Source organism: Oryx dammah, unplaced genomic scaffold (genome assembly GCF_014754425.2).
Source record: "Oryx dammah isolate SB20612 unplaced genomic scaffold, SCBI_Odam_1.1 HiC_scaffold_25, whole genome shotgun sequence".
Classification (NCBI taxonomy): Eukaryota; Metazoa; Chordata; class Mammalia; order Artiodactyla; family Bovidae; genus Oryx; species Oryx dammah.
The window spans coordinates 4,093,677-4,118,727 of record NW_024070209.1 but is presented as its reverse complement, the minus strand read 5'-3'; the positions used below and the strand labels follow the sequence as shown (position 1 = coordinate 4,118,727).

Sequence of the window (25,051 nt, the reverse complement as noted above, 5' to 3'; positions counted from 1 at the left end):
CTCACTGCTTTCTTTAGTTACCATCACATACACTGGTTATGCTTTATTATTTCAATTATAAACAAGTCAACCAGAACTTTCTTTGGAAGTGTTGATGCTGAAGCTGAAGCTCCAATACTTTGGTCACCTGATATGAGAACCAACTCACTGGAAGAGACCCTGATGCTGGGAAAGATTGAAGGCAGGAGGAGGAGGCAACAGAGGGTGAGATGGTTAGCTAGCATCACCAACTCAACATGCATTTGAGCAAACTCTTGGAGATAGTGAAGGACAGAGAAGCCTGGAGTGCTGCAATCCACGGGGTCATGAAGAGTCAAACATGACTAACAACAACAAGGACCAGAACTTTATATATATAGATGCATTTCAGAAAACAGAAGAGGAATCTAGGACTTCTTCAGTACCGTCTTCAGAAGTCACCCCTGCTGCCTGCTGCTCCGCAGTTTTCATAATACAGAGTCACACTTGTCATCCAGAGCCTTCTGTCAGCCCTCTAGACGTTGCCTGGAAACCGCCGACAGTGCGGTTGGCAGCCTTTAGACTTTGCAGGAACTCAGGTGCAGTTGCAAGGCTGGGCAGCAGGAGTCTGTTATTTTGAAGCAGCAGCTGCAGGTCATCAGAGAAGACGTCACCAGGAGGTGGCTTTGTGGAGGGGGCGGGCGTGGTCTGTGCACCTGCCTGGTGTAGTTACCAGCAGGTAGTGCTGCAGCCCTGGCTGCCACAACGAGCCCTGGGGCAGGTGCCTGCCTGAAAGGAGGAGCCTTGGGAAGGTCCCAGGAAAGAAGTTCACCAAACACATCCAGGCCCTGCGGCAACAAGCTTGAAGAGGGAATAAGGAGAAAGCCAGAGCGAGGGAACGGCTGTGGGGTGGGGCCCTTAGACATTCCCCCAGGGCCTGACCCCTCACTCTGATGGGGCGATTAGTGCCCTTTGCCCGACTCTGTCGGGAGCACAGGGAGGCAGAGCCCGGGCTTGTCGATTTCCACCCTCAGCAGTTGGGCAGCGACTCAGCTCAGAGGGAGGTGGTGGCAGCTCCAGCCCCACCCTGGCCGTCCACGTGGATGGAGGGAAGGAGGAAGTGGTTGTGTGTTTGAGTTCCCAGGGCCCTGTGCTGCACACCTGCCCGGAGGCCCCGCGGGGCTGCAGGAGTTGGGAGAAGCTTCCGTGTGCTCAGGGCCCGAGGTGCTGCTCTGGAAACGGGAGCTAGGCTCTTGATCAGCACCCAGGGGTGACCCAAGGGCCCCTTTGGGGAAGGGGAGGCCTTCTGTCCTTCCGGAGAATGAAAGTGCCGAAGGCCCCCTCCATGTTCACGAAGATGGCTGCCTTTTACCAGTGCATCAAGCCTGAGCCCAGGTGCGCCCCTGAGAGCTAAGAGGTGGTGGGGTAGATGGAGGGGCTGAGAGGGAGGGGGGCCCGAGCTCGCACCCCAGCCCCGGGGCCTGAGGGCACTTTCAGTATCTGTGGTCATTTATGACCCCCTTCCTTACAGACGTCACTATACTATATATCTCCTTCAATTGTTGAATTCTGGAACAGACTAATGATTTTCTTTATTTTCTTTGTGACACATGCATATATTGAAATCAAGGGGAGCAGGGTGCTAAGGTGAAGGGGATGGGGAGTGAAAGGAAGAGAGACGGAGAGGGGAAGGGGGCTGGAAGACAGAGTGTTTTCCTCTGACTGTACCCTGGTCCTCTGGACTCCTGTATAAGGGGTCCACATGGCACAGTCTGTGTCCTTTTGGTGGAGAGAAGGCAGCGAAGGGCAACATAAAAGATCACTAGAACTGTTCCTGGAACTAACAATCAACACTGAAGGGCTTGTTCTTTTTTTTTTTTTTTTTTTTAATTTTTTTTAAATGAAGTATAGTTGACATACAATATTATGTAAGTTACAGGTGTACAATGTGGTGATTCACAATTTTAAAGTTTATACTCCATTTATAGTTATTATAAAATATTGGGTATGTTCCCTGTGCTGCACGGTCTGCCCATGGAGCTTATTTTATACCCAGTAGTGTGTGCCTCTTAGTCCCCTCCCTGTCTGTCGCTCCCACTCCCCTCTCCCCGCTGGTAACCACTCGTTTGTCCCGTCTGTGAATCTGCTGCTTTTAGGTCACATTCACTAGTTTGCTGTATTCTTGAGATTCTCCACGTAAGTGAGGTCATACAGGACTTGTCTTTCTCTTCATATAACGCCAAAAGGCTTGGTATTAACTGACAGACTTGCGGAGAGTGGTGCCCTGCCCAAGTTCTTCGGGAGCAGAGGCCAGTGGACCTGCAAAGCCACCTCGCCCTGCTGCAGGTGACCTCATCCTTTGAAAATGTTTGGCCTTTGGTGTACTGTGCTTCCACCATGATAGTACAAAGGGAAGCAGAGCTCCAATGTGGTGGAAATGCATTTACAAGTATAAGTAAACAGCTTGCATGTCTCATAACCAAATGGAAAATTCCAGTATGGCAACCTCTATCCAACCAAGTGATGGTCATGTCTGCACATCACTTGGGACACAAATATTCCCACTTCATCAGCATACATCTGGAGGTGTGAGGGATGCTGGGAGACCTGGCAGACCATCCACTGCCCCCCCAAGCCTCACTTGCTTCTTTTGCTACATAGGGACAGGAACCCGACAACCAAAGGCTTCCTTGTGAACACATATCTTTGTACTGTTGCAAAGCCCTATGCAGGGAAGTCACCATCACTGTTATTGTTTCATTAAAATCTTTTTTTTACTTATAATTATTCAACCTCAGTGTCTGATGCTGCCTGTTTTGAATGGGCCAGAGTAGAGCGGTGGTGTGATGTCTCTTCATTAATAGACTTTGGAGCATGACTTCCTAATTAAAAAAGAAAAACAAACAAAACTTCAGCTCTGCATCTGCTGTGCTTCAGAACTGCCAATCACATATGGAACATCCTAGATAAATTTAGCCTTAAGAACTTTCTTCATGTCCTTATTTTTGGTAGACATGCAGAAAAGAGCGGAATTTACTACCTAAAAAAATTCAAGTTAAAAACTGACCAGCCCTCATAAAGCTTCCCTGCGCCCCAGGGTTTGGGTCCATTCATCCCATGTGGGTAGTGATTAGCACAATTCACAGCTCACTCAGAGACTGAAAGTTTCCAAGTTAGATCACATCTTGGCAAGATACCCCAGCGTTAGACTGTTTTCCCAGGAATTGTACGAATGCAGTTTCTGAGGTTGCAAAGTTCAGTGCTCACCTCTTTTATTTATTTATTTTCGGCTGTGCTGGTTTCTCGTTGCTGCGAGGGCTTTTTCTCTTAAGTTGTGGCGAGAGGGGGCTGCTCTCTAGTTGCGGAGCTCGGGCTCCTCATTGCGGTGGCTTCTCTCGTTGCGGAGCACGGGCTCTGTGGCATGTAGGTTTCACTAGTCTCGACTCCTGGGCTCTAGAGCACAGACAGTAGTTGAGGTTCCCGGGCTTAGTTGCTCCACAGCTTGTGGGATCTTTCCAGATCAGGGATCAAATGAGCGTCTCTGGCATTGGCACGCAGATTCTTTACCACGGAGTCACCAGGGAAGCCCCTTACCTATTTTTGAAATTATGGTCTTGCAAACAATGGCAACCCACTCCAGTACTCTTGCCTGGAAAATCCCATGGACAGAGGAGCCTGGTAGTCTTTGGGGTCGTGAAGGTCAGACACGACTGAGCAACTTCACTTTCACTTTTCACTTTCATGCATTAGAGAAGGAATTGGCAATCCACTCCAGTGTTCTTGCCTGGAGAATCCCAGGGACGGCGGAGCCTGGTAGGCTGCCATCTATGGGCTCGTACAGAGTCGGACACGACTGAAGCGACTTAGCAGCAGCAGCAAACATATCTCATAGATTTGTTTTATTCTATTAACATAAAAACGCCTAAAGTAGCGTTTTAAAAATCTCGTATGAAAACATTCATTTCTGAGCGAGTGAAAGCAGGTAACTCAAGTGAAAGCTGTCGTGTATTGCATGAGCTTCATTGAGGAGCATCCATGTAGACACAGGCTGCATACTTGAACGCAAGTTCCTGTGTGTATGTCTATATACGTCTATAGGAGGGTATGCATTCCCAGCTAAGTAACTTACCAGTGTACTTCTTCATAAGTACTGAGTACTGCCAAAGCAACTCTTATATAACTTTCAAATAAATGGTACAGTTTGAGACACTACATATATGCTTATAAACTATGCTGTTTGTCTGGCAAAGAAACAGGCTAGCCACTTGTGGTCCACTGCCTCATTCTCTCTGGAACTTCTCACTGTCCCTGTCAGCCCCCTGGCGGAAGGGAACCCCAAGGACAGGAACCAGGCATCTGAAGCAAGGTCCTCCTTGCATCCATGTTCCTTGACTCCCAAAGGCTCTGCATGGTTCTAGGGCAGGTGATGTCTAGGGAACCAAGGACAAGAAATCAGACTAAAGAAATGTGATGTCATTTAGCTAAGTCATGGACTTTTTTTTTTTAATCAATTTATTTTTGGCTGTGCTGAGTCTTCGTTGCTGGGTGTGGGCTCTAGGGCTCGTGAGCTCAGTAGTTGTGGTTAATGGGATGAGTTGCTCTGAGGCATGTGGAATCCTCCCAGAACAGGGATTGAACCCGTGTCCCTTGCACTGGCAGGTGAATTCTTAACCAGTGGACCACTAGGGAAGTCCTAAGTCGTGAGCTTTGAAAGACATCTGTCTTGGAGACATGGGAGTGTCGCCTGGTCTTGGGAACTGTGGCTGAGTAGTGGATGCTATGTCATTTTTCTCAGAAGGTGAATCCTTTGTCTAACAAGTGTCGTGAGTGCCTCTGACTCATTTGCTCATTCATCCATTCAACAATCTCTTTTGGGGACCTCCTGTGTGGCAGTACCATGCTGGTACGTGTTCCCTGTTCTCAAGGAGTTAGTCTTCAAGTTGTACACCTTTAGCCAGATTGGAGATGACTCACTTCTCTAGGTCAAGCTGAATTTTAGGTTTTTTTAAAGACTATCAGTTACTGGTCTCTAGGAAACTGACCTCCCTGTAAGTTCCTTTGCTCCCCTCCGGCTGTCCTCTGAGCGCTATGACTCTGTGATTTGAGTTCTCAGTTTTCAGCCCTTTGCTCATCTGACTGCCTTGCTTTCGTTTTTTCATGCAGGGTTTTAACTGTAGTTGATTTACAGTGTTGTGTTAGTTTCTAGGGTATAGCAAAGTGATTCATGTATATACCTATAATATATATATGCATACACATACCTACACACTGAGTTGTTGTTCAGTCGTTAAATCGTGTCCAACTCTTTGCAGCTGAATGGATTGCAGCACACCAGGCTTCCCTGTCTTTCACTATCTCCCGGAGGTTGCTCAGACTCATGCCCATTCAGTCGGTGATGCCATCCAACCATCTCATCTTGACCCCTTCTCCTTATGCCCTCAGTCTTTCCTAGCATCAGAGTCTTTTCCAGTGAGTCAGCTCTTCACCTTAGGTGGCCAAAATATTGGAGCCTCAGCTTCAGTGTCAGCCCTTTCAGTGAATATTCGGGGTTGCTTTCCTTTAGGATGGACTGATGGTATTCCATTGTGTGTGTATATACACCACATCCGTATCCATTCATCTGTTTCCATATCTTGGCTGTGGTAAATAGTGCTGTCATGAACATGGGGGTGCATATCTTTTTGAATTATAGTTTTCTCTAGATATATGCCCGGGAGTGGGGTTGCTGGATCATATGGAAGCTCTATTTTTAGCTTTTAAAGGAACCCCCATACGTTCTCCATAGTGGCTGTACCAATTTACATTCTCATCAGTGTAAGAGAGGGTTCCCTATTTGCCACACCCTCTGCCTATTTCAGGGAGAAGGCAATGGCACCCCACTCCAGTACTCTTGCCTGGAAAATCCCATGGACGGAGAAGCCTGGAAGGCTGCAGTCTGTGGGGTTGCTGAGGGTCGGACACGACTGAGCGACTTCACTTTCACTTTTCACTTTCATGCATCGGAGAAGGAAATGGCAACCCACTCCAGTGTTCTTGCCTGGAGAATCCCAGGGACAGGGGAGCTTCGTGGGCTGCCGTCTATGGGGTCGCACAGAGTCGGACACGACTGAAGTGACTTTGAAGCAGCAGCAGCAGCTGCTGCCTATTTCAGGCCTTTTTAATGATGGTCATTCTGATTATAAGGTGATAATTCCTTGTAGTTTTGATTTGTATTTCTCTGATAATTATCGATGCTGATCATCTTTTCCTGTGCCTGTTGGCCATCTCTCTGTCTTCTTTGGAGAAATGTCTATTTAAGTCTTCTGCTTGTGTCTTCTGCTTGATTGGGTGGTTTTTTGTTTTTGTTGAGATGTATGAGCTATTTGTATGTTTTGGAAATCAAGCGCTTGTCAGTTGCATCATTTGCAAATATGTTCTCTCAGCCTGTAAGATTGTCTTTTCATTTTATTTATGATTCTCTTTGCTGTGCAAAATCTTCTTATAAATTTCATTAGGTCTCATTTGTTTATCTTCACTCTTGTTTCTGTTGCCTTGGGAGACTGACCTAAGGGAGCACTGCTACAATTTATGTCGGAGAAAGTTTTGCCCATGTTCTTTTCTAGGAGTATTACGGTGTCAGGTCTTATATCTAGTCTTTAAGCCATTTTGCTTCTCTTCGGGTATGGTGTGTGGGTGAGCTCTAATTTCAGTGATTTACATGCAGTTGTCCAGCTTTCCCAGCACCATTTGCCGAAGTAACTGTCCCTCATTGCGTGTTATTGCCTCGTCTGTCAAAGATTAACTGACCGTAGGTGTGTGGGTTTATTTCTGGGCAATTTCTTTGCTTTCTTTTCTCCATATGTCAGAGTGGATCTACTTTTTCTCCTCCCGTTGTTCCCAACAAGTGAATGAAGCAGGTTTTATGCACACACCTCGAGGTGTACTCTGAAAGGTCAAATCCTCTGGTTTTGGGGCATAAAAGCGTCTATCATGAGGCAGTAAAGCCGGCACAATTTTCGAGCAGGGATTTCTCACAGGAACTTTACAAGCCTTACACATTCTGTTGCCTCAGTAATGTGAAACTGCTTTTTCTAAAAAAAAGGTACAGGCAGATCTTGGTGTGACTCACTAGAGAACAATAGTCAAGTCACAGTTTATTTTCGTCTTTTTCCCCCCAAAAAAGGAAAAATTGATTAAATGTACAGGGAAAGTGAGCAGGCTTAAATCCATAAAGGGGAACCAGATCACAGAATTGTGCAAACAGAGATGTGATGAAAACTGGCGAATGCGGTGAACAAAAAGGTCCGGGCTTCTTACTGTGCATTGTGGAAGGTGCTGGCTCCTCTAATCAGACCCGCCAGCGGGACTGAGGGCTGAGCAGAAGTTAATGAGAAGAAAGGGGAGCAAGAGAGCAGGGAAGAGCTTTCAGGCGGAGGGAACAGCATCTGCAAAGGCCCTGGGCTGGAGGGAGATGAAGCCTGCAGGGCAGGGAGAGCAGGGCGGGCACATTGGTGCTGATTGTGTGTGTGACTGAAATCCAGATGACCTGCTCGTCTGTCCATGCTTAGATTTACCCAGATAAATACTGGGTAAGATCATATCCAAGATCATATCCTTCCTCCTTTCATACCAGCTTTCCTGTGGGATTGCTAGAGACACATTGTATCATGTCTTCTTTTCCAAAAATGTCTTTTCTTCACCTTTTTATTTGGTCATTCTTTTTTTCCAGCAGCTTTATTGCCGTATAACTTATATAACCATAGAGTTCACCTGTTAGGAGTGTGCAGTCACCAGTCTATTTCGAGTTGTGCGACTATGAACAGAATATGATTTGAGAATGTATTCATCTCCCCCAAAGAAATATTCACCTCCCCTTCTGCTCATTAGCATCTCTTCCCATTCTACCTCCCTCTCCAGAGCACCCCACTCCCGACCTTGGCAGACACTAACATACTGTCTGTCTCAATGGATTTGCCTATTATGGGTATTTTTTGAAAATATTTATTTATTTATTTTGGGGCTGTGCTGGGTCTTCATTGCTGCACATGGGCTTTCTCTAGTTGCAGAGAGCAGGGGCTACTTGCTTGCTGTGGTGCGTGGACTCCTTTTGTGGTGGATTCTCTTATTGCAGAGTGTGGGCTCTAGGGCGGGAGGGCTTCAGTGGTTCTGTCACACCAGCTTAGCTGTCTGGCAGCATGTGGGGTCTTCCCAGACCAGGAATCTGAACTGGCATCCCCTGCATGACAAGGCAGGTTCTTAACCACTGAACCACCAGGGAAGCCTTGTTCTGGGTGTTTCATATAGGTGAAATCATTCAGTATGCGGACTTCTGTGTCTGGTTTCCTTTGATGTAGCATGATGTGTTCAAAAATAACCCATACTCTAGCATGTGTTAATGCTTCATTCCTTTTTATGGCTGGATAATATTCTGTTGTATGTATGTATCATATTTTAAATGTATTCATCAGTTGTTGAGCTATTTCCACTTTCTGATTATAAAGAATGCTGAACATTGGTGAATACATATTTTTTTTGTGCATTTCCCCCATTTTTATTGTTGTAGAATACACGTAATATAAAATGTTGCCATCTTGAGCATTTTTAAACATCCAGGTCAGTGGTATTAAGTACATCCATCTTGTTGTACAACCAGCACCACCATCCATCTTCAGAACTCTCTTCATCTTGCAAAACTCAGACTCTGTACTCATTAAACTAACCGCCCCACCTCACCCCTGCCCTGGCGCAATTCACTCCTTCCCTAGCCCCTGGTAGCCGCCATTCTGCTCTCTGAATCTGTGATTTTGAGTCCCCAACATAAGTAGCGGAGTCATCCAGCATTTGTCTTTTTGCGACTGGTCTATTTCACTTCGCATAACATCCTCCAGGTTCATCCACGTGGCAGCCTATTTTAGAATTTCTTTCCTTTTTGCAGTTGATAAGAAGATACTTGCTTCTGTCATTTTGCTGTTTGTTTTCTCTATGCTTATAGGTTTTTTATCCTTCATTTCCTGTATTTTAGAATTTCTTTCCTTTTTGCAGTTGATAAGAAGATACTTGCTTCTGTCATTTTGCTGTTTGTTTTCTCTATGCTTATAGGTTTTTTATCCTTCATTTCCTGTATTACTGTCCCCTTTTAGTTGATCTTTAATATTTATTTTTATTTATTTATTTTTCTGCATCAGATCTCAGTTGTGGCATTGGGGATCCCTAACCAGGGATCAAACCTGGGCCCGCTGCAGTGAGAATGTGGAATCTTAGCCACTGGACCACCGGGGATGTCCTGTGTTGGGTTTTTTTGTTGTTGTTGTGAAACTTTCAAGTTCCTTTCTCATTTTCTTCTGTGCTACAGCTGTTTTGTGGTTAACACAGGGATTACATCGAAGAAGGCAGTGGCACCCCACTCCAGTACTCTTGCCTGGAAAATCCCATGGATGGAGGAGCCTGGTGGGCTGCAGTCCATGGGGTCGCTACGATTCGGACACGACTGAAGTGACTTAGCAGCAGCAGTAGGGATTACATTGAACATAAGTTATAACACTAATTTGCATTTGTTCCAGCTTAACTTCCATGACACACAGAACCTCTGCCGCTTTTCACTTCTGTTCCTCTCCCTTTCAGGTGTTGATGCCACAGAATAAGATCTTTAAGCATTGTGTGTCTGAAAACATAAATTAATAATTTGAAAACATACAGTAACCTCTTAAATTAGATAGAAAACAAAATGTGGAGTTACATACAAAAGTTACAATAATACTAGCTCTTAGACTACTAATTGCTCTTTAAAAATGTGTAAGTGTCCTAAATTATGTGGAAAACAAAAAGTGGAGTCATAAATCAACCATAAACCAGTGTTGACCCTTGAACATTGAGGGTTGTTGTTAGGAACAGCAGCCCTCCACACAGTCCAAAATCTGAGTCTAGCTTTACAATTGGCCGTTCATATCTGTGGCCTATCCAGGGATTCCACCAGACATGGATCATGTAGTACTACAATACATACTTGCTGAAAAAAAATCCACATATAAGTGGACCTGGGCAGTTCAAACCCATCTTGTTAAAGGGTCATCTGTATTGGCTTTTATAATTGCCCAGGTATTTCCCTCTACTAAGTTTTTAAGTTGGTTTTTTAAAATTGAAGTATAGTTGATTTACAGCATTATGTTACAGGTGTATAATATTGTGAATCACAAATTTTAAAGTTTATACTTAATTGATTATAAAATATCAGCTATATTCCCTGTGTTGTACAATGTGTCTTTGTAACTTGTTTTGTACCTAACAGTTTGTACCTCTTACCTACCTCCATAGTACCCCTTCCCTCTTCTCCACTGGTAACCACTTGCTTGTTCTCTATATCTGTGAGTCTGCTTCTTTTCTGTTACATTCACTAAATCTTGTGTATTTTAGATTTCATGTATAAGTGATATCATACAGTGTTTGTCTTTGATTTATTCTTCCAAGTCCACCCATGTTATTGCAAATGACAAAGTTTCATTCTTCTTTATGGCTGAGAAGTATTCTGTTGTGTTTATCTTCTTTATCCATTTTTAAAATGCAGTTTCAAGTTACTGTCTAGTTGCCTCTTATTCCAACCTGCAGGACTCCCTTGAGCATCTCCTGCAGGGCATGTGTAGTGGTAATGGACTCCTTCCTCTTTTATTTATCCGGAAATGTCTTAATTTCTTACCATACTTTTCAAGGACAGCTTTGCCACATTTAGGGTTATTGGTTGACATTTTTTTCCTTTTAGCACTTTGACTATATCCCCTTCCTGCCTTCTACCTTCCAGAATTTCTGATGAGAAATTTGCTGATAATCTTACTGGGAATTCTGTGTATGTGATGATTTGCTTCTCTCTTGCTGCTTTCAAGATTCTTTATCTTTGGCTTTCAACTATTTAATTACAATGTATCTCAATTCATTGAGCTCCTTAGATGTTATTTGTGTCTTTCATCAAATTTGGGAGGTTTGGGGCCATTATTTTTTCAAATATTCTCTTTACCCCTTTTTCTCTCTCCCACCTCCTTCTGGGACTCCTACAATGTGTATTTTGATCCATTTGATGGTGTCCCATAGATCCCTTGTACTTCCCTAGTATCTCAGACAGTAAAGATTCTGTTTTCTATGCAGGAGACCTGGGTTTGATCCCTGGGTTAGGAAGATCTGGAGAAGGGAATGGCCACCCACTCCAGTATTCTTTCCTGGAGAATTCCATGGACAGAGGAGCCTGGTGGGCTATAGTCCATGGGGTTGCAAAGAACCAGACACGACTGGGTGACTAACACTTTCATTTTCATAGGTCCCTTAGGCTCTGTTCAGTTTACTTCAATGTTTTTCTTTCTATTCCTCAGACTCTAATTATCATGACCTATCTTCAAGTTTTCTGATTCTTCTACATGCTGAAATCTGTCTTTGAAACCCTCGACTGAATCTTTCGTTCCAGTTACTATTTCAGTTGCCTTTTTTTAGCCCCAGACTTTTTCTTCCTTTTTAGGCTTTCTCTCCTTTTATTAATACTTCCATTTTGTTCATACATGATTTCCTTGAGTTTCTCTACTTCTTTAGTTCCCTGAACATCTTTAAGATCATTGTTTTTAAGTCTTTGTCTAGTAGATTAGCCACCAGATCTTTTTCAGGGACAGATTCAAAACTGGACATTTGAATCTAATAATATGGGAACTCTGGAAATCAGTTCTCCCCCTTCATCTGGGTTTGCTAGGCTTTATTTTTTGTGCCAAGGATTGGCCTGAGGTATAATCTTAAGGTCTTCTAAGATCTTTTATAAGCCTGTGAGTTTCCCTGGGCATATGCAGTAACTTTCTCATTTCCCCCATATATACAGTAGCTTTTGAATGTCCTAGTAGTCAATGTCTGGCTCCCAAAAGGGGAAATCAGAAAACTGAAGTGGGGAAAGGGGACATGGGGCCCCCAGCCCAGCCCTTTAAATCTCCTAGAAGTTAGTGCAGCTAGAAGGGGAGGGGCTTGCAGCAGTAGGGGAAGGTGCAACAACAGCGGCAGCCCACCACCTTGCAACTCTGCCATCGTGAGCACTAATCACAGCACAGATCTCTAGTATTTGGAGAACTGGGTCCTTTTTGCCCGCCATGGTTCCTTCAAGCTGTGTGCAAGCTGCTTTCAGACGCATGGCTGCCTGAAGAGAGTTGGGAATGGGAGAGTTGGGAATGGGAGTCAAGAGAGTTGGGAATGGGAGTGAGTAGATGCTATTGAACTAAGAGCTGAAATTGACTGAAATTACCTGCAGTTTACATACCAGCCCTCCTCTGGGAGTTGCGAGCCTTAAATGGACTCCGAAATAGCTACACCAAACAGATTCTGCCAGTGTAGTTGTTGTCTAGGTGGGAGAGAGATTCCTGGTGCCTCCCACTCCATGGTATTCCTAGAATCTTTCATAGACATATGTGTTTATTTCTCTAAGGTAAATACCTAGGAATGAAATTGCCAGACTGTATGGTATCTTTATGCTTTATGAGGTTTCTTCCCCAAGGAGCTGTTTTCCAAAGTGTCTGTAATGTTTTGCATTTCCATCAACAATGAATGAGGGTTTCAATTTCTAAATGTGCTTGCAGACACTTGTTATTGTCTGTCTTTCTATTTAGCCAGTCTAGTGAGTGTCAAGTAGTATCTCACTTTGGTTTCAGCTTGCAGTTCCCTAGTGATGGGTTTCCTTGGTGGCTCAGTGGTAAAGAATCCACCTGGAATGCGGGAGACAGGGAGGATCCCCTGGAGAAGGAAGTGAAAACCCTTTCCAGTATTCTTATTTGGGAAATCCCATGGACAGAGGAGCCTGGCCGATTATAGTCCGTGGGATAGCGAAGAGTTGGACACAACTTAGCAACTAAACAACAAAAAATGGTCAAACATCTTTTCATATGCTTATTGGCTGTTTGTTTACTTTCTTGTACAAGTATCTGTTTAAATCTTTCATCTGCTTTAAAATGGATGTCTTTTATTATTGTTATAAGAATTATTTATGCATTCTGGATACAAATCACTTACCAGATACACTATTTGCAAAAATTTCTCACAGTGTGTGGGCTCCCTTCACACTTTCTTGATAGATGGGTTTGAAACAAAAAGTTTATAAATTTGGTAAAGTCCAACTTATGTTATCTTCCCTTTTAGTGCTGCATCTCAGTAATCATTGCGTAGCCCAAGATATAAATTTATTCCAGTGTTTTCTTCTAAGAGTTTTTATAGGTTTAACACTTTCATTTAAGTCTGTGATCCACTGTGAGGCAGTTTTTATGTGTAGTGTGTGGTAGGAATATAACATGTTCTGGATGTGAATATCCAGTTGTTCCAGCATTTGTTAAAAAGACTGATTCTTCCCATATTGAATTGTCTTGGAACCCATGGTCAAAATCAATTGGCCATAAATATATTTTATTTCTGAACCCTGAATTCATTTTACCTATATGTCTATCTGTATGCCAGTACCATGCATTTCTTTTTTTATTTTTTAGTTGAGGATAACTGTTTTACAATGTTACAATGTGTTGATTTCTGCTGTGCCATAATGGAAATCGGTCATAAGTATATACATATATATCCCCTCCTTCTTGAGCCTCCCTCCCACCTACGCCTCTAGTTGTCACAGAGCGCCAGGCTGGGCTCCCTGTGTTATATAGCAGCTTCCCACTTTCATTTATTTTTAATCAGAGGATAATTGCTTTACAGTGTTGTGTTGCTTTCTGCTGTACAACAATGTGAATCAGCCATAAGTATACATATGTCCCCTCCCTCTTGAACCCCCAGCCCCCCTGCCCCCCAGTCCCAACCCTGTCGGTTGTCACAGGGCACAGGGTTGAGCTGCCTGTGTTATACAGCAGCTTCTCTCTAGCTGTTTTACGTATGACAGTACCATGCGTTCTTGACTGCTGTAGATTTGTGTCAGTTTTGAAACTGAGAAGTATGAATCCTCCATCTTTGTTTTTCACTTTCAAGATTGTTTTGGGTCCTATGTATTTCCATATGAATTTTCAGATCAGCTTGCCAATTTCTGCAAAAAGAAAAACAAAACAAAACAAGAATTTCTGGGGGAAAACAATCCACATGGGATTTTGATAAGGATTGCGTTGGATCTGTTTTATCAATTTGGAAAGTATTGCCATCTTAAACATGTTTTTTCATCTGTGAACACTGGATAACATTCTGTTTATTTGTGTCTTCTTTAATTTCTTTTAGCAATGTTTTGTAGTTTCCAGAGTACAGGTATTCTGCCTCCTTGGTTAAATTTGTTCCTGAGTAGTTTATTCTTTTGTATGCTATTGTCAATGGAATTTGTTTTTTTTTAACTTCATTTTTGGGTTGTTTACTCCTGGTGAGAGAGCAATGGATGTGACAGGCATTGAAGCTCACAGCTTTGAAAGTAAGGGCAGTGGTAGGCAGATACCTTACAAACAAGTTGCTGTTGACGGTCGTGGTGAGCATTGTAAAGACAGGTACAGGGGATGAGAAAGAATATCAAACAGAGGTAAGCATAGCCTGGAGGGTGGTGTGGAATGAGTGGGTCTGTAAGGGTGAACACGAAGGCTTTTTTGTACATAATTATGGGCTCAGGGTCATGTACTCAGGATACAGATGTTTTTCTTTGCATTGTGTAAAGAAGTATAATGCATGGGTATCTTTAAAATATCATAGTTAAAACCTGTTCTCATTCTTCACGTGCATATACTTCTGTAGAATTTTTTAGTATGAGCTGCAGCTAATGATAGAATTCTGCCAAAAACTGGGGAGAAGCCTGTGGTGAGTTAGGGTTCAGAGAGCGCGAGTGGGAGCAGCCCCCACAGGATCTTTCTTTGGATCCAGGACTCCCTTGGACTCTGTAGGCGCCCAGTGCACACTGATGAGTGCTGTGTGAGGGGGCTGGAGGCTAAGCACCCTCTGGAGTTAATGAGAACCCCTGAAGAGGCCCCCTCAGGCCCAGATTTGAAGAACAAGTTTTTCTGTTCTTGGACTTGCGCTGTCAGAGCAACAGAGTGGGAGTGGGGAGGGCAAAAGCTGGTTGAAGGAGTGTTGGGACCACTTGATCTGAACCTTGAGTTCCAGCAAGAAGCAGGAGGGATCCTGGGAGATACGGTATTTAACACATTGCTTTTCTAAATAAAAGAGCTTCCCTGGTGTCTGAGACGGTAAAGAATCAGTCTGCAGTGCAGGCAGTCTGGGTTCAACCCCTGGGTTGGGAAGATCCCCTGGAAAAGGGCATGGCAACCCACTCCAGTATTCTTGCCTGGAGAATCCCCATGGACAGAGGAGCCTGGTGGGCTACAGTCCATGAGGTCCCAAAGTGTTGGACATGACAGCGACTAACACTTTATAATTAAGGTTCTCCTTCTGGCTTTTTTTTGAACTTTACTCAGGTGGGGGAACGTGTATTCAGCAGTACAGGTTATTGGGCTTAACAGAGAAGACATTCCCTTTATAATAGCTGCAGAGTGTTTGCACCTGAAGCATCCAAGTGGAGGGGCAGTTCTCCATCCTTGCACCCCAAAGTCTCAGGGGGGTGGACACGCCTCCGTGGCCTGAAATATAGTTTTATCTGTTACTTGGCAGCAGTTTTATTCATGGTCCATCGAGCTGTGGGGGCATTGGGAAGATCAGGGCTCATTTAGGAGCCCAGGTGTTTTGATCTCTGATACTGGTGGCTCTGAAGTGACCTGTTTGTCCAAGGAGACTGTGCCTTCATGGGACAGAATGGACCATCCCTAGGGTACACCTGTTGTGTGTATTCTTGTCTGCAGTTGTGCAGAGGTGTGAGCCTGTGGTGAGAAATGAGGTGTAGAAACCAACAGCTCTTCTCAGTGGGTGCTTGTATATGCTGTATTCTCAGTCCTGTTCAGTTAAAGTGTTACTGCCTGTGTTTTGTAGATGAGGAAACTGAGGCTCGGCCCTCATCAGTGCTAGGGTGCAGCTTCAGCTCCAGGCCTGCCTCACTTTCAAGTCTTTCCCTTTTCTTCTGTACCATATTGACTGGTTCAGTCATTCTTGAAGGAAATCAACCCTGAATATTCATTGGAAGGACTGATGTTGAAGCTCCAATCCTTTGGGCACTTGATGTGAACAGCCGACTCATTGAACAAGTCCCTGATGCTGAGAAAGATTGAGGGCAGGAGGAGAAGGGGGTGGCAGAGGATGAGCTGGCTGGACAGCATCTCACCACCAATGCAATGGACATGAACTTGGGCAAACACTGGGAAATGGTGAGGGACAGGGAGGCCTGACGTACCGCAGTCCACGGGGTCGGACACGACTCGGTGATTGAACACCAACAAGCACACCATATTGCATTCTTATTCATAAGAAGACAAACGAGCAGGTTTTCAGACCTCCCACGTGCGGTGAGCCTGGCTTGCCATCCCTTTGTCTGTGGGGTGACTTTTGCCTCCGAGCGTGAGTCTGTCAGCAGCCTTGCATCTGGTGTTGCTCTCTGCATCCGGGTCCAACAGGATGTACCTCCAGCAAGAAGAGCCCCCATGCTGGGGATGCAGGCAACATGCATATACAAGCTAGTGTCTCTGCTTCACTATTTTGGACCAGTTAATACATTTTTGTTGTTGTTGTTCAGTCCCTAAGTCGTGTCTGACTCTTTGTGACCGCAGGGACTGCAGCATGCCAGGCTCCTCTGTCCTCCACTGTGACCACAAAGTTTGCTCAAATTCATGTCCATTGAGTCAGTGATACCATCCAACCATTTTGTCCTCTGCTACCCTCTTCTCCTCCTGCCTTCAGTCTTTCCCAGCATCAGGGTCTTTTCCAATGAGTCAGTTCTTCGCATCAGGTGGCAAAAGTATTGAGCTTCAACATCAGTCCTTCCAATGAATATTCAGAACTGATTTCCTTTAGAATTGACTGGTGTGATCTCCTTGTAGTCCAAGGGACTCACAAGAGTCTCCTCCAACATCACAGTTCAAAGGCATCAATTCCTTGTTGCACCACCAAGGAAATCCCTACCCAGTAGTTTTACTGCTATAAATTTATAAACTTTGAGAATTCAAATGGAAGCTTGCCACAAAATCTGCACATTTTATAAAGCGCTCCTTTCTGGGCAAGGCTTGGTGCCCTTTATGAACCATCTCTCACATCCAAACGACTACTGGAAAAACCACAGCTTTGACTATACAGACCTTTGTCGGCAAAGTGATGTCTCTGCTGTTAATAAACTTACCTGATACCTAATACATGATCTCAATTTCAAAATGAGAATACTTAGAGTTCTTGGGGATTAACTGAGATAATTCAGTTGATAAGTCGTTGCAGTTGTTAACTACAAATTGAGACAATAGAAAGCTCGAGCACTTGTACTTTCTAGCTCACTGGCAACCATAGAAGATGGTACCCAAGGTAGTAGTTGGCACTTAACCAATCCTCACCATTTTTATTCTCCTTGCTGCTTGTATTTTTCTGCTTTCCCTTCTCTACTGCATCTTCCTTCAAATATTCTGGTAGCCGCCCCTTCCTCTATAGTAACTTTAAGCAGCAGGAGTCTATGGAGTTTGCATTCAATCTGTAGATTGCTTTGGATAGTATGGACATCATAACAATAATAAGTCTTTCATTCTATGAACATGGGATGTCTTTGCACTTATTGACATTATTTTCAGTCTTTTGGCAACATTTTTTAGTTTTCAGGGTATAAGTCTTTTGTCTCTTTGGTTAAATTTATTCCTAAGTACTTTATTCTTTTTGATACTATTGTAAATGAAATTACTTTTTGAATTTCCTTTTTGGATTGTTCCTTGTTATTTTATAGAAACAACTGATTTTTTGTGTGTTCATTTTGTGTTCTGCAGCTTTGTTGAATTTATTTATTTGTTCTATAGTTTTTTGTTGTAGGGTGTGGATCTTTAGGATATAAGATCATTTCATCTATGAACAGATATAATTTAATTTTTTTCCTTTTCAACTTGTATGCTTTTTATTTATTTATTTTTGTCTATGTGCTCTGACTAGAACTTTAGTACTGTGTTGAGTAGATATGGTGAGAGTGTCTTGTTCCTGATGTTAAAGGAAAAATTCAGTTTTTCACTGTTGAATATGATGTTAGCTGTGGCCTTTTCATATATGGCCTTATTACATCGAGGTAGTTTTCCTTTATTTCTAGTTTTTAAAATTTTTTTCATAAAAGGTGTTCAGTTTTGTCAAATGGCTTTTTTGCATCAGTTGAGATGATAATGTTTTTTTTTCTTCATCCTGTTGCTCCAACATTTTTGTAAAGTCAAATTATATCAAAATCAGGAAGCAAGGCTTATGAATGCTTGTTCACCTTTTAAGGAGTTGGCTGATCAGGGATGGACTGTTTGACATTAATATTAAAGGAGACCTAAATATTAGAGTCAACTCTAGCAAAGACCTGCAACTTCTTTCCTCTGTTAAATATTTTTTAAAAATTTCTCCCATCATTTCCCATTGTGTACTGTGTATAAATGATAAATGTTAATTCATTAGTTAAATATTTTAGCTCCCTTTTAAAGTGGGAAAATTCATAATGATTGCCAATAAGCAATAGCTTTCCAAGTAAATGATGAGTTATTCTGTGTAGGATAGAATGTGCTGTTTTAAAAGTTAGCTATGGGGACTTCCTGCTAATTCAGGGGACACAGGTTCGATTCCTGATCTGGGAAGATCCCACATGCTCGCCAGGCAGCTAAGCCCTTGTGCCACCACTACCGAGCCTTCGCTCTAGAGCCCACACATGACAGCTGCTGGAGCCCTCTTGCTCCAGAGCCTGTGCTCCACAACAAGAGAAGCCGCCGCAGTGAGAGGCCTGCAGACAGCAACAGAGAGCAGCCCCTGCTCCCTGCAAGCAGAGAAAGCCCATACACAGCGGTGAAGACCCAGCACAGCCAAAATAAATATATTAATTTCTTCAAAAAGTCAGCTATGGAAGGCAGGGGCACAGCTCAGTTCTCTCTGGCAGGAATATTGGCCAGTAATCATTTTGCAGCCCACCAGGGTCCTCCATCCATGGGATTTTCCAGGCAAGAGTACTGGAGTGGGTTGCCATTGCCTTCTCCTCCATGAAAGTCAGAGGTTTTTAATTTAGGAAGAAGCCAAGTCCTTATGGATTAAAGGATGATAGTGTCTGGGATGATTCACTTTGAAATGACCTGGCGGAAGTGGGAGGGGATAAGGGGTTAAGATGAGCAAGAGTCATACGTATTAGGTTCATTACACATTCTGTGTACTTTTGTTTGAAATTTTTCATAAAAAATTCTAAAAAGAATAAGGTAAATAAATGATGGTGCAGCATCCAATCCAGACATTATGTAGCCGATACAATAACACATCAAGGATTTTACTGATGTGGGATAAGAAAATCAGGAAGTCAGTCTTACTGGGCACACAAATATTTGCATAGAAAAATATTGGAAGGAAAAATATTAAAACATTGGCTGTGGTTAGTCTTCCTTGATTGGTGAGATAGTAATTTTCTTTCTCTGTGTCTTCCAAACTTTCTACAGTGAACAAGAGAAAAACATAATTCCTTTTTTAAAAATATTTATTTATTGTAATAGGAGGTTAATTACTTTACAATATTGTATTGGTTTTGTCATTCATCAATGTGAATCTGCCACAGGTATACACGTGTTCCCCTTCCTGAACCCCCCTCCCACCTCCCTCCCTGTACCATCCCTCTGGGTCGTCCCAGTGCACCAGCCCCAAGCATCCAGTATCATGCATCAAACGTGGACTGGCGATTCGTTTCATACATGTAATTTCTGTTTAAGTTTTTTTAGGTTGGATTACAGTTGCTTCGCAGCGTTGTGTTGGTTTCTGCTGTACAGCAGCATGAGTCGGCTATGTGCACACGTGCATCCCCTCACTCCTGAGCCTCCCTCCCACCCCCGCAGCCCAGCCCTCTGGGTCCTCACAGAGCACCGCGCTGAGCTCTGTGTGCTACCCAGCAGCGGCCCACTGGCTGGCTGTTTTACACGTGGTGGTGTAGATGTCTCAGTGCTCCCCTCTCAGCTCCTCCCACCCTCTCCTTCCCCCGCTGTGTCCACAAGTCTGTCTTCTCTGTCTGCGTCCCTATTCCTGCCCCGCAAATAGGTTCATCAGGGCATAGATTCCATATTAATACCCAGCATTTGAGCAAAACATAATATCTGAAAATTTTTCTTTCGAAGAAAGAAACCAAATCTGCCTTGTATAAATTGGTGAAGCTTTCGCAGCTTTCTGTTTTCCATTAGATGGGTCTGGTCAGTGGTTAGATAAACACTGATGTGGTTACTAATCTTGAGCCCTGGACCTGTTTTCTGGCCTCTGTCTTTGCCAGGGTCATGGGCAAAAGTCAGTCACCACCATCTCAGTCATTAACTTCAGTTAGACTTGTTCCTCTCACATGGCTTTCTCCCTGATTTTTAGTGAGCTGGACATGATTTCCACGAGGGTGATGGACATTAAGCTTCGGGAGGCTGCAGAAGGCCTCGGGGAGGACAGCACAGGTAAGGCCTTCCTTCACTCTCCCTGCCCTGGGAGGACCCTTGTTGGGTTGTGGGGCTGGGTGAGGGGCTTCCGAAGAAGGGCTCCGGGTTCTCCGTGTGGAGAGTGGGTTCAGTTCAGTGTGTTCAGACACCCCCAGACCCCTCCCAGGGGCTGGAGAGCCCATCCAAGACTGTGGATGGCCACTTGAGGGCCGTGCTCCTTTGCTTCTTCATCAGACACACCAGGGACAACGTGTGTGTGTGTGTGTGTGTGTGTGTGTGTCTGTGTGTGTGTGTTTCTTCATCAGACACACCAGGGACAACGTGTGTGTGTGTGTGTGTGTGTGTGTGTGTGTGTGTGTGTGCTTCTTCATCAGACACACCAGGGACAACGTGTGTGTGTGTCTGTGTGTCTGTGTGTCTGTGTGTCTGTGTGTCTGTGTGTGTGTGTGTGTGTGTGAGAGAGAGAGAGACCAAGAGAGATTAAGTCCTTTTCCTCGTTCTTGAAGGTGAAATATCCCCAGGTTTAGTTGACAGAAGCAGAGGAAGAGAGAGGCAATGGAATCATTCCTCATCCAGGAACATCCAGAGGTTTCAGTGAGACATTGGGCAGTCTTGGATGGTCTAAACATCCAGAAGAAACAATATCAAGAGAGAGCCTTTGGTGCCTCTTTTATGGCTTTTATTCTCCTTCCAGAGACCTTTATTGTGCTTTCCTATGTGGCGACCCACTCCAGTACTCTTGCCTGGGAAATCCCATGGGCGGAGGAGCCTGATAGGCTGCAGTCCATGGGGTCGCTAAGAGTCGGACATGACTGAGCGACTTCACTTTCACTCTTCACTTTCATGCATTGGAGAAGGACATGGCAACCCACTCCAGTGTTCTTGCCTGGAGAATCCCAGGGACAGGGGAGCCTGGTGGGCTGCCGTCTGTGGGGTCGCACAGAGTCGGACACGACTGAAGCGACTTAGCAGCAGCAGCAGCAGCAGCATGGAGCTGAATTCCAAGTCCATGAATCATCATCTCAAAACACACTCCACAAGTTACCCAGTTATGTGGTTGGTTTACTGTTATCTGTAGATTGCTCTGTGTGTCTTGGTAGAGGTGGAAAGTTGACCTTAGGAAACACATGTGATCTCCCCACATGAGCCTCATATCAGCTATTTGTATTCACCTTATTTTTGTGACAGAGGTTTCCATTTCTCTCTCTGTTGTTTTAAGTCGAAGTACTAGTAGTGATTGTCTTTAGGTAGTTCAGGTGAACAACTTCCAAAAATATTAAACCCTAGCTCTTCACTCTTAGCTTCAGATACTAATTTCGTTAAAGACTTTATTTCATATAATACAGATAGATTTTTCTTATTATCCTATATATTAGGATTACTTTTTTCTCTCACATTTCAGTACATGCAGTGGTAATTTTCTTTTCAACAAATGGTGCTAAAGCAGTTGGACATTCGTATGTAAAAAAAAAATGAAATTTGAAAGTTCACAGTTGGTTTGAATTCAAATGAGGGTACAAAAATTAATTCAAATGTATAATCGGCATAAATGTAATACTATAAATCTTTTAATAAAAAGAAAACATAGGAGCAAATATTTATAACCTAGGATTAGATAAGAGTTCTTAGATACGATACCTCAGACTCTAATAGAAAAGGTTGATAAATGAACTTTCTCAAAATTTAAAACTTTTGTTCTGTGAAAGATGCTGTTAAGAAAATGAAAAGTCAAGTCACAGACTGGGAGAAAATATTTACAAATCACATTTGACAAGAGCACTCAAAATTTGACAGTAAGAAAACTAACAACCCAATTAAAAATAGGTAAAGAATTTTTAAAGATGTTCCACTTAAGAGGATATCCAAGTGGCAAAAAGCACAGGAAAAGGCACTTAACATCAATAGCCATGAGTTAGTGCAAATTAAAGCTATGATCAGATACCACCATACATCGATTAGAATGGGGAAAAAACCAACAGAAACACACTTGACAATAACAAATGCTAGGAGAATTCAAAGCAGCTGAAACCCTCTTATACTGCCGATGAAAATGCAAATGGTACAGCCACTTTGGAGAGTACTTGTCAGTTTCTTGTAAAATTAAACATGCACTTAGTCTATGATTCTCCAGTCCCACTCCTAGGTATTTACCTAAGAGAAATGAAACCGTATGGTTACACAAAAGCCTATGGCAATTTTACTTTTGTTTACCACTTTGTTTATATCTGTACAATGGAACCGACTCTTTGGGACCCCATGGACTATAGCCTGCCTGCCAGGCTCCTCTGTCCATGGACTTCTCCAGGCAAGTATACCAGAATACCAGAATGGGTTGCCGTTTCCTGCTCCAGAGGCTCTTCCTGACCAGGGATGGAACCCGGTTCTCCCGTGTCTCCTGCTTTGACAGGCGAATTCTTTATCCACTGTACCACCTGGGAAGCCCCATACAATGGAGCAGTACTCAGCAGTAGATGGGAACAAGCTCTTGATTGATGTAACAGCATGGAAGAATCTCTAGCATGTGGTGATAAGTTTAAAAAGCCAGAATCAAAAGGATACAAGCTGTCTGAATGACTATGTGACATTCTGGAAAAGGAAAAGCAATAAGAGCAGAGAAGATATTAGTGGTTTCCAGGGGTTAAAGATAGGGAGAAGGTTTGACTATAAAAGACAGCACAGGAAGGTGATGTGTGATTTTGGTGGTGATTATTCAACTCTGTGTACCCCCACAAGAGTGAATTTTATTGATAAAAAATTTTCTTAAACTTTCAAATGATGTACAGTAAGTCCCCTACATACAAACCTTCAACTTTCAACTTTCAAAGATGGGAAGGTGAGTGCCACCCCTGTATGGCAGCTGTTGTACTCTACCTGTTGTACTTTTTAAGGTACTGTGCTGTAATTTTGGACTTCGCTGCTGGCTCAATGGTAAAGAATCCACCTGCAGTGCAGAAAACACAGGAGACACGGGTTCAGTCCCTGGGTCAGGAAGATCCCCTGGAGGAGGGCACGGCATCTCACTCCAGTGTTCTTGCCTGAAGAATCCCATGGACAGAGAATCCTGGTGGGCTACAGTCTGCAGGGCCGCAAAGAGTCGGGCCCGACTGAAGTGACTCAGCACAGACACGCATGCGTGCACTATTAATATATAGCCAATTGTATTAGTTGGGGCCCTAGGCTAACTTTGTTGAACTTATGAACAAAAAGTTTACTTATGAACATGTTCTTGGAACAGAACTCATTAGTATGTAAAGGGACTTACTGTACCAGATTTCAAAAATAATCAAGTGGATTTTTTAGAAATAAGTAAAATTATTATGATGAAAAATTCAGTTGATGAGTTTATTAGCAGATTATATCAGCTTGAGGTAGATCACAAGGAAGTACACAGAATGTATCATAAAACAGTAAAAGGAAGGAAAATACAGAAAGAGGACAAGAAACACGGAGATAAATGAAAGGGTATAATATGCATTTGAGCACTGTCTTAGGAGAGGAGAGAGTAGCTGAGAATTTTCTGGAATTCAGTTTAAAAAAAAAAGATGATCCAATCTACAGATTTAACAAACTGAATGACTCCCAGGAAGGATAAATAAAAGGAAATCCACAAAGAATGAAAATATAGAAAACTAAAGACAAAAGTGAAAAATCTTAAAATTAGTCTGAGAGAAAAAAAAAAAAGGACCTTCAGAGGAGCAAGAAACTGACTTCTCGACCACACAACAGAAGCCACAAAACAGTAAAATGATGTCTTCAATATTATAAATAACTTAGAAAAAGTAACTGCCAACCTAGAATGTGAAACCTAGAGAAATGATGTTTCAGGAAGGAGCTTCAGGAATAAAGTCATTTTCAGATAAATAAAAACTGAGTTTGTCACCAGGAGATCCTCAGATCCCAAAGGAATCTGCCTTCAGGCAGAAGGAAAATCATACTCTGTGGCGGGCCTGGACAAAGCAGGAGTGGCAAGCAGAGAAGATAAGAAACAAGCAGACACACCCAAACAAGCATGGAGGGACTTCCCTGGCGGTACAGTGGTTAAGATTCTGTGCTTCCAACGCAGAGGGCACAGGTTCAATCCCTGGTCCCAGACCTAAGATTCCACCTGATGTGTGGCATGGCCAAAAATTAAACAAAATAAGATTTTAACAGTAAACAAATAAAAGCAAATGAATATGGAATAGTATCTGGGTTTTTAAAGATCAGAATGAAAACAGTAGGGTATTAAATAAGATGAAAGTATTCTAACTGACTGAAGAACTGACTTATTTGAAAAGACCCTGATGCTGGGAAAGATTGAAAGCAGGAGAAGGGGACGACAGAGGATGAGATGGTTGGATGGCATCACCTACTCAGTGGACATGAGTTTGAGTAAACTCTGGGAGTTGGTGATGGACAGGGAGGCCTGGTGTGCTGCAGTCCATGGGGTCGCAAAGAGTCGTGCACGACTGAGCGACTAAACTGAACTGAACTGATTCTAACTTTCTTATTTTGTTCCATAATAGAATGTGTAGTATAATTTCTAGGGTAACCCCTGAAAGAACAGAGGTAAAAGACAAAATTTACAAACTAGAAGTGGGAAAAAATGGAATGTTCTTTTAAAGTCAATTAATCCAAAAGACAGAAAGAAAGATTTTAAAAGACCACAAAGATGGTAGACTTGT

The 25,051-nt window shown here is 43.2% G+C and overlaps 1 protein-coding gene across 7 annotated transcripts in view; it reads left to right on the top strand.

Annotated features, from left to right (window-relative positions):
• CRACDL (CRACD like) overlaps positions 1-25,051 on the top strand; it is a 126,465-nt gene that overhangs the window by 56,550 nt on the left and 44,864 nt on the right. For 2 of the 7 annotated variants that reach the window (XM_040267649.1, XM_040267650.1), the window contains exon 2: positions 20,326-20,405. In XM_040267649.1, the coding sequence (XP_040123583.1) occupies positions 20,336-20,405 (70 nt within the window). In that variant the 5' untranslated portion in view covers positions 20,326-20,335. Of the gene's footprint in view, positions 1-522; positions 1,354-6,257; positions 6,267-6,851; positions 6,855-20,325; positions 20,406-25,051 lie in introns of those variants that run through there. The other 5 variants (XM_040267647.1, XM_040267651.1, XM_040267645.1 and 2 more) reach the window with 5 other exon arrangements.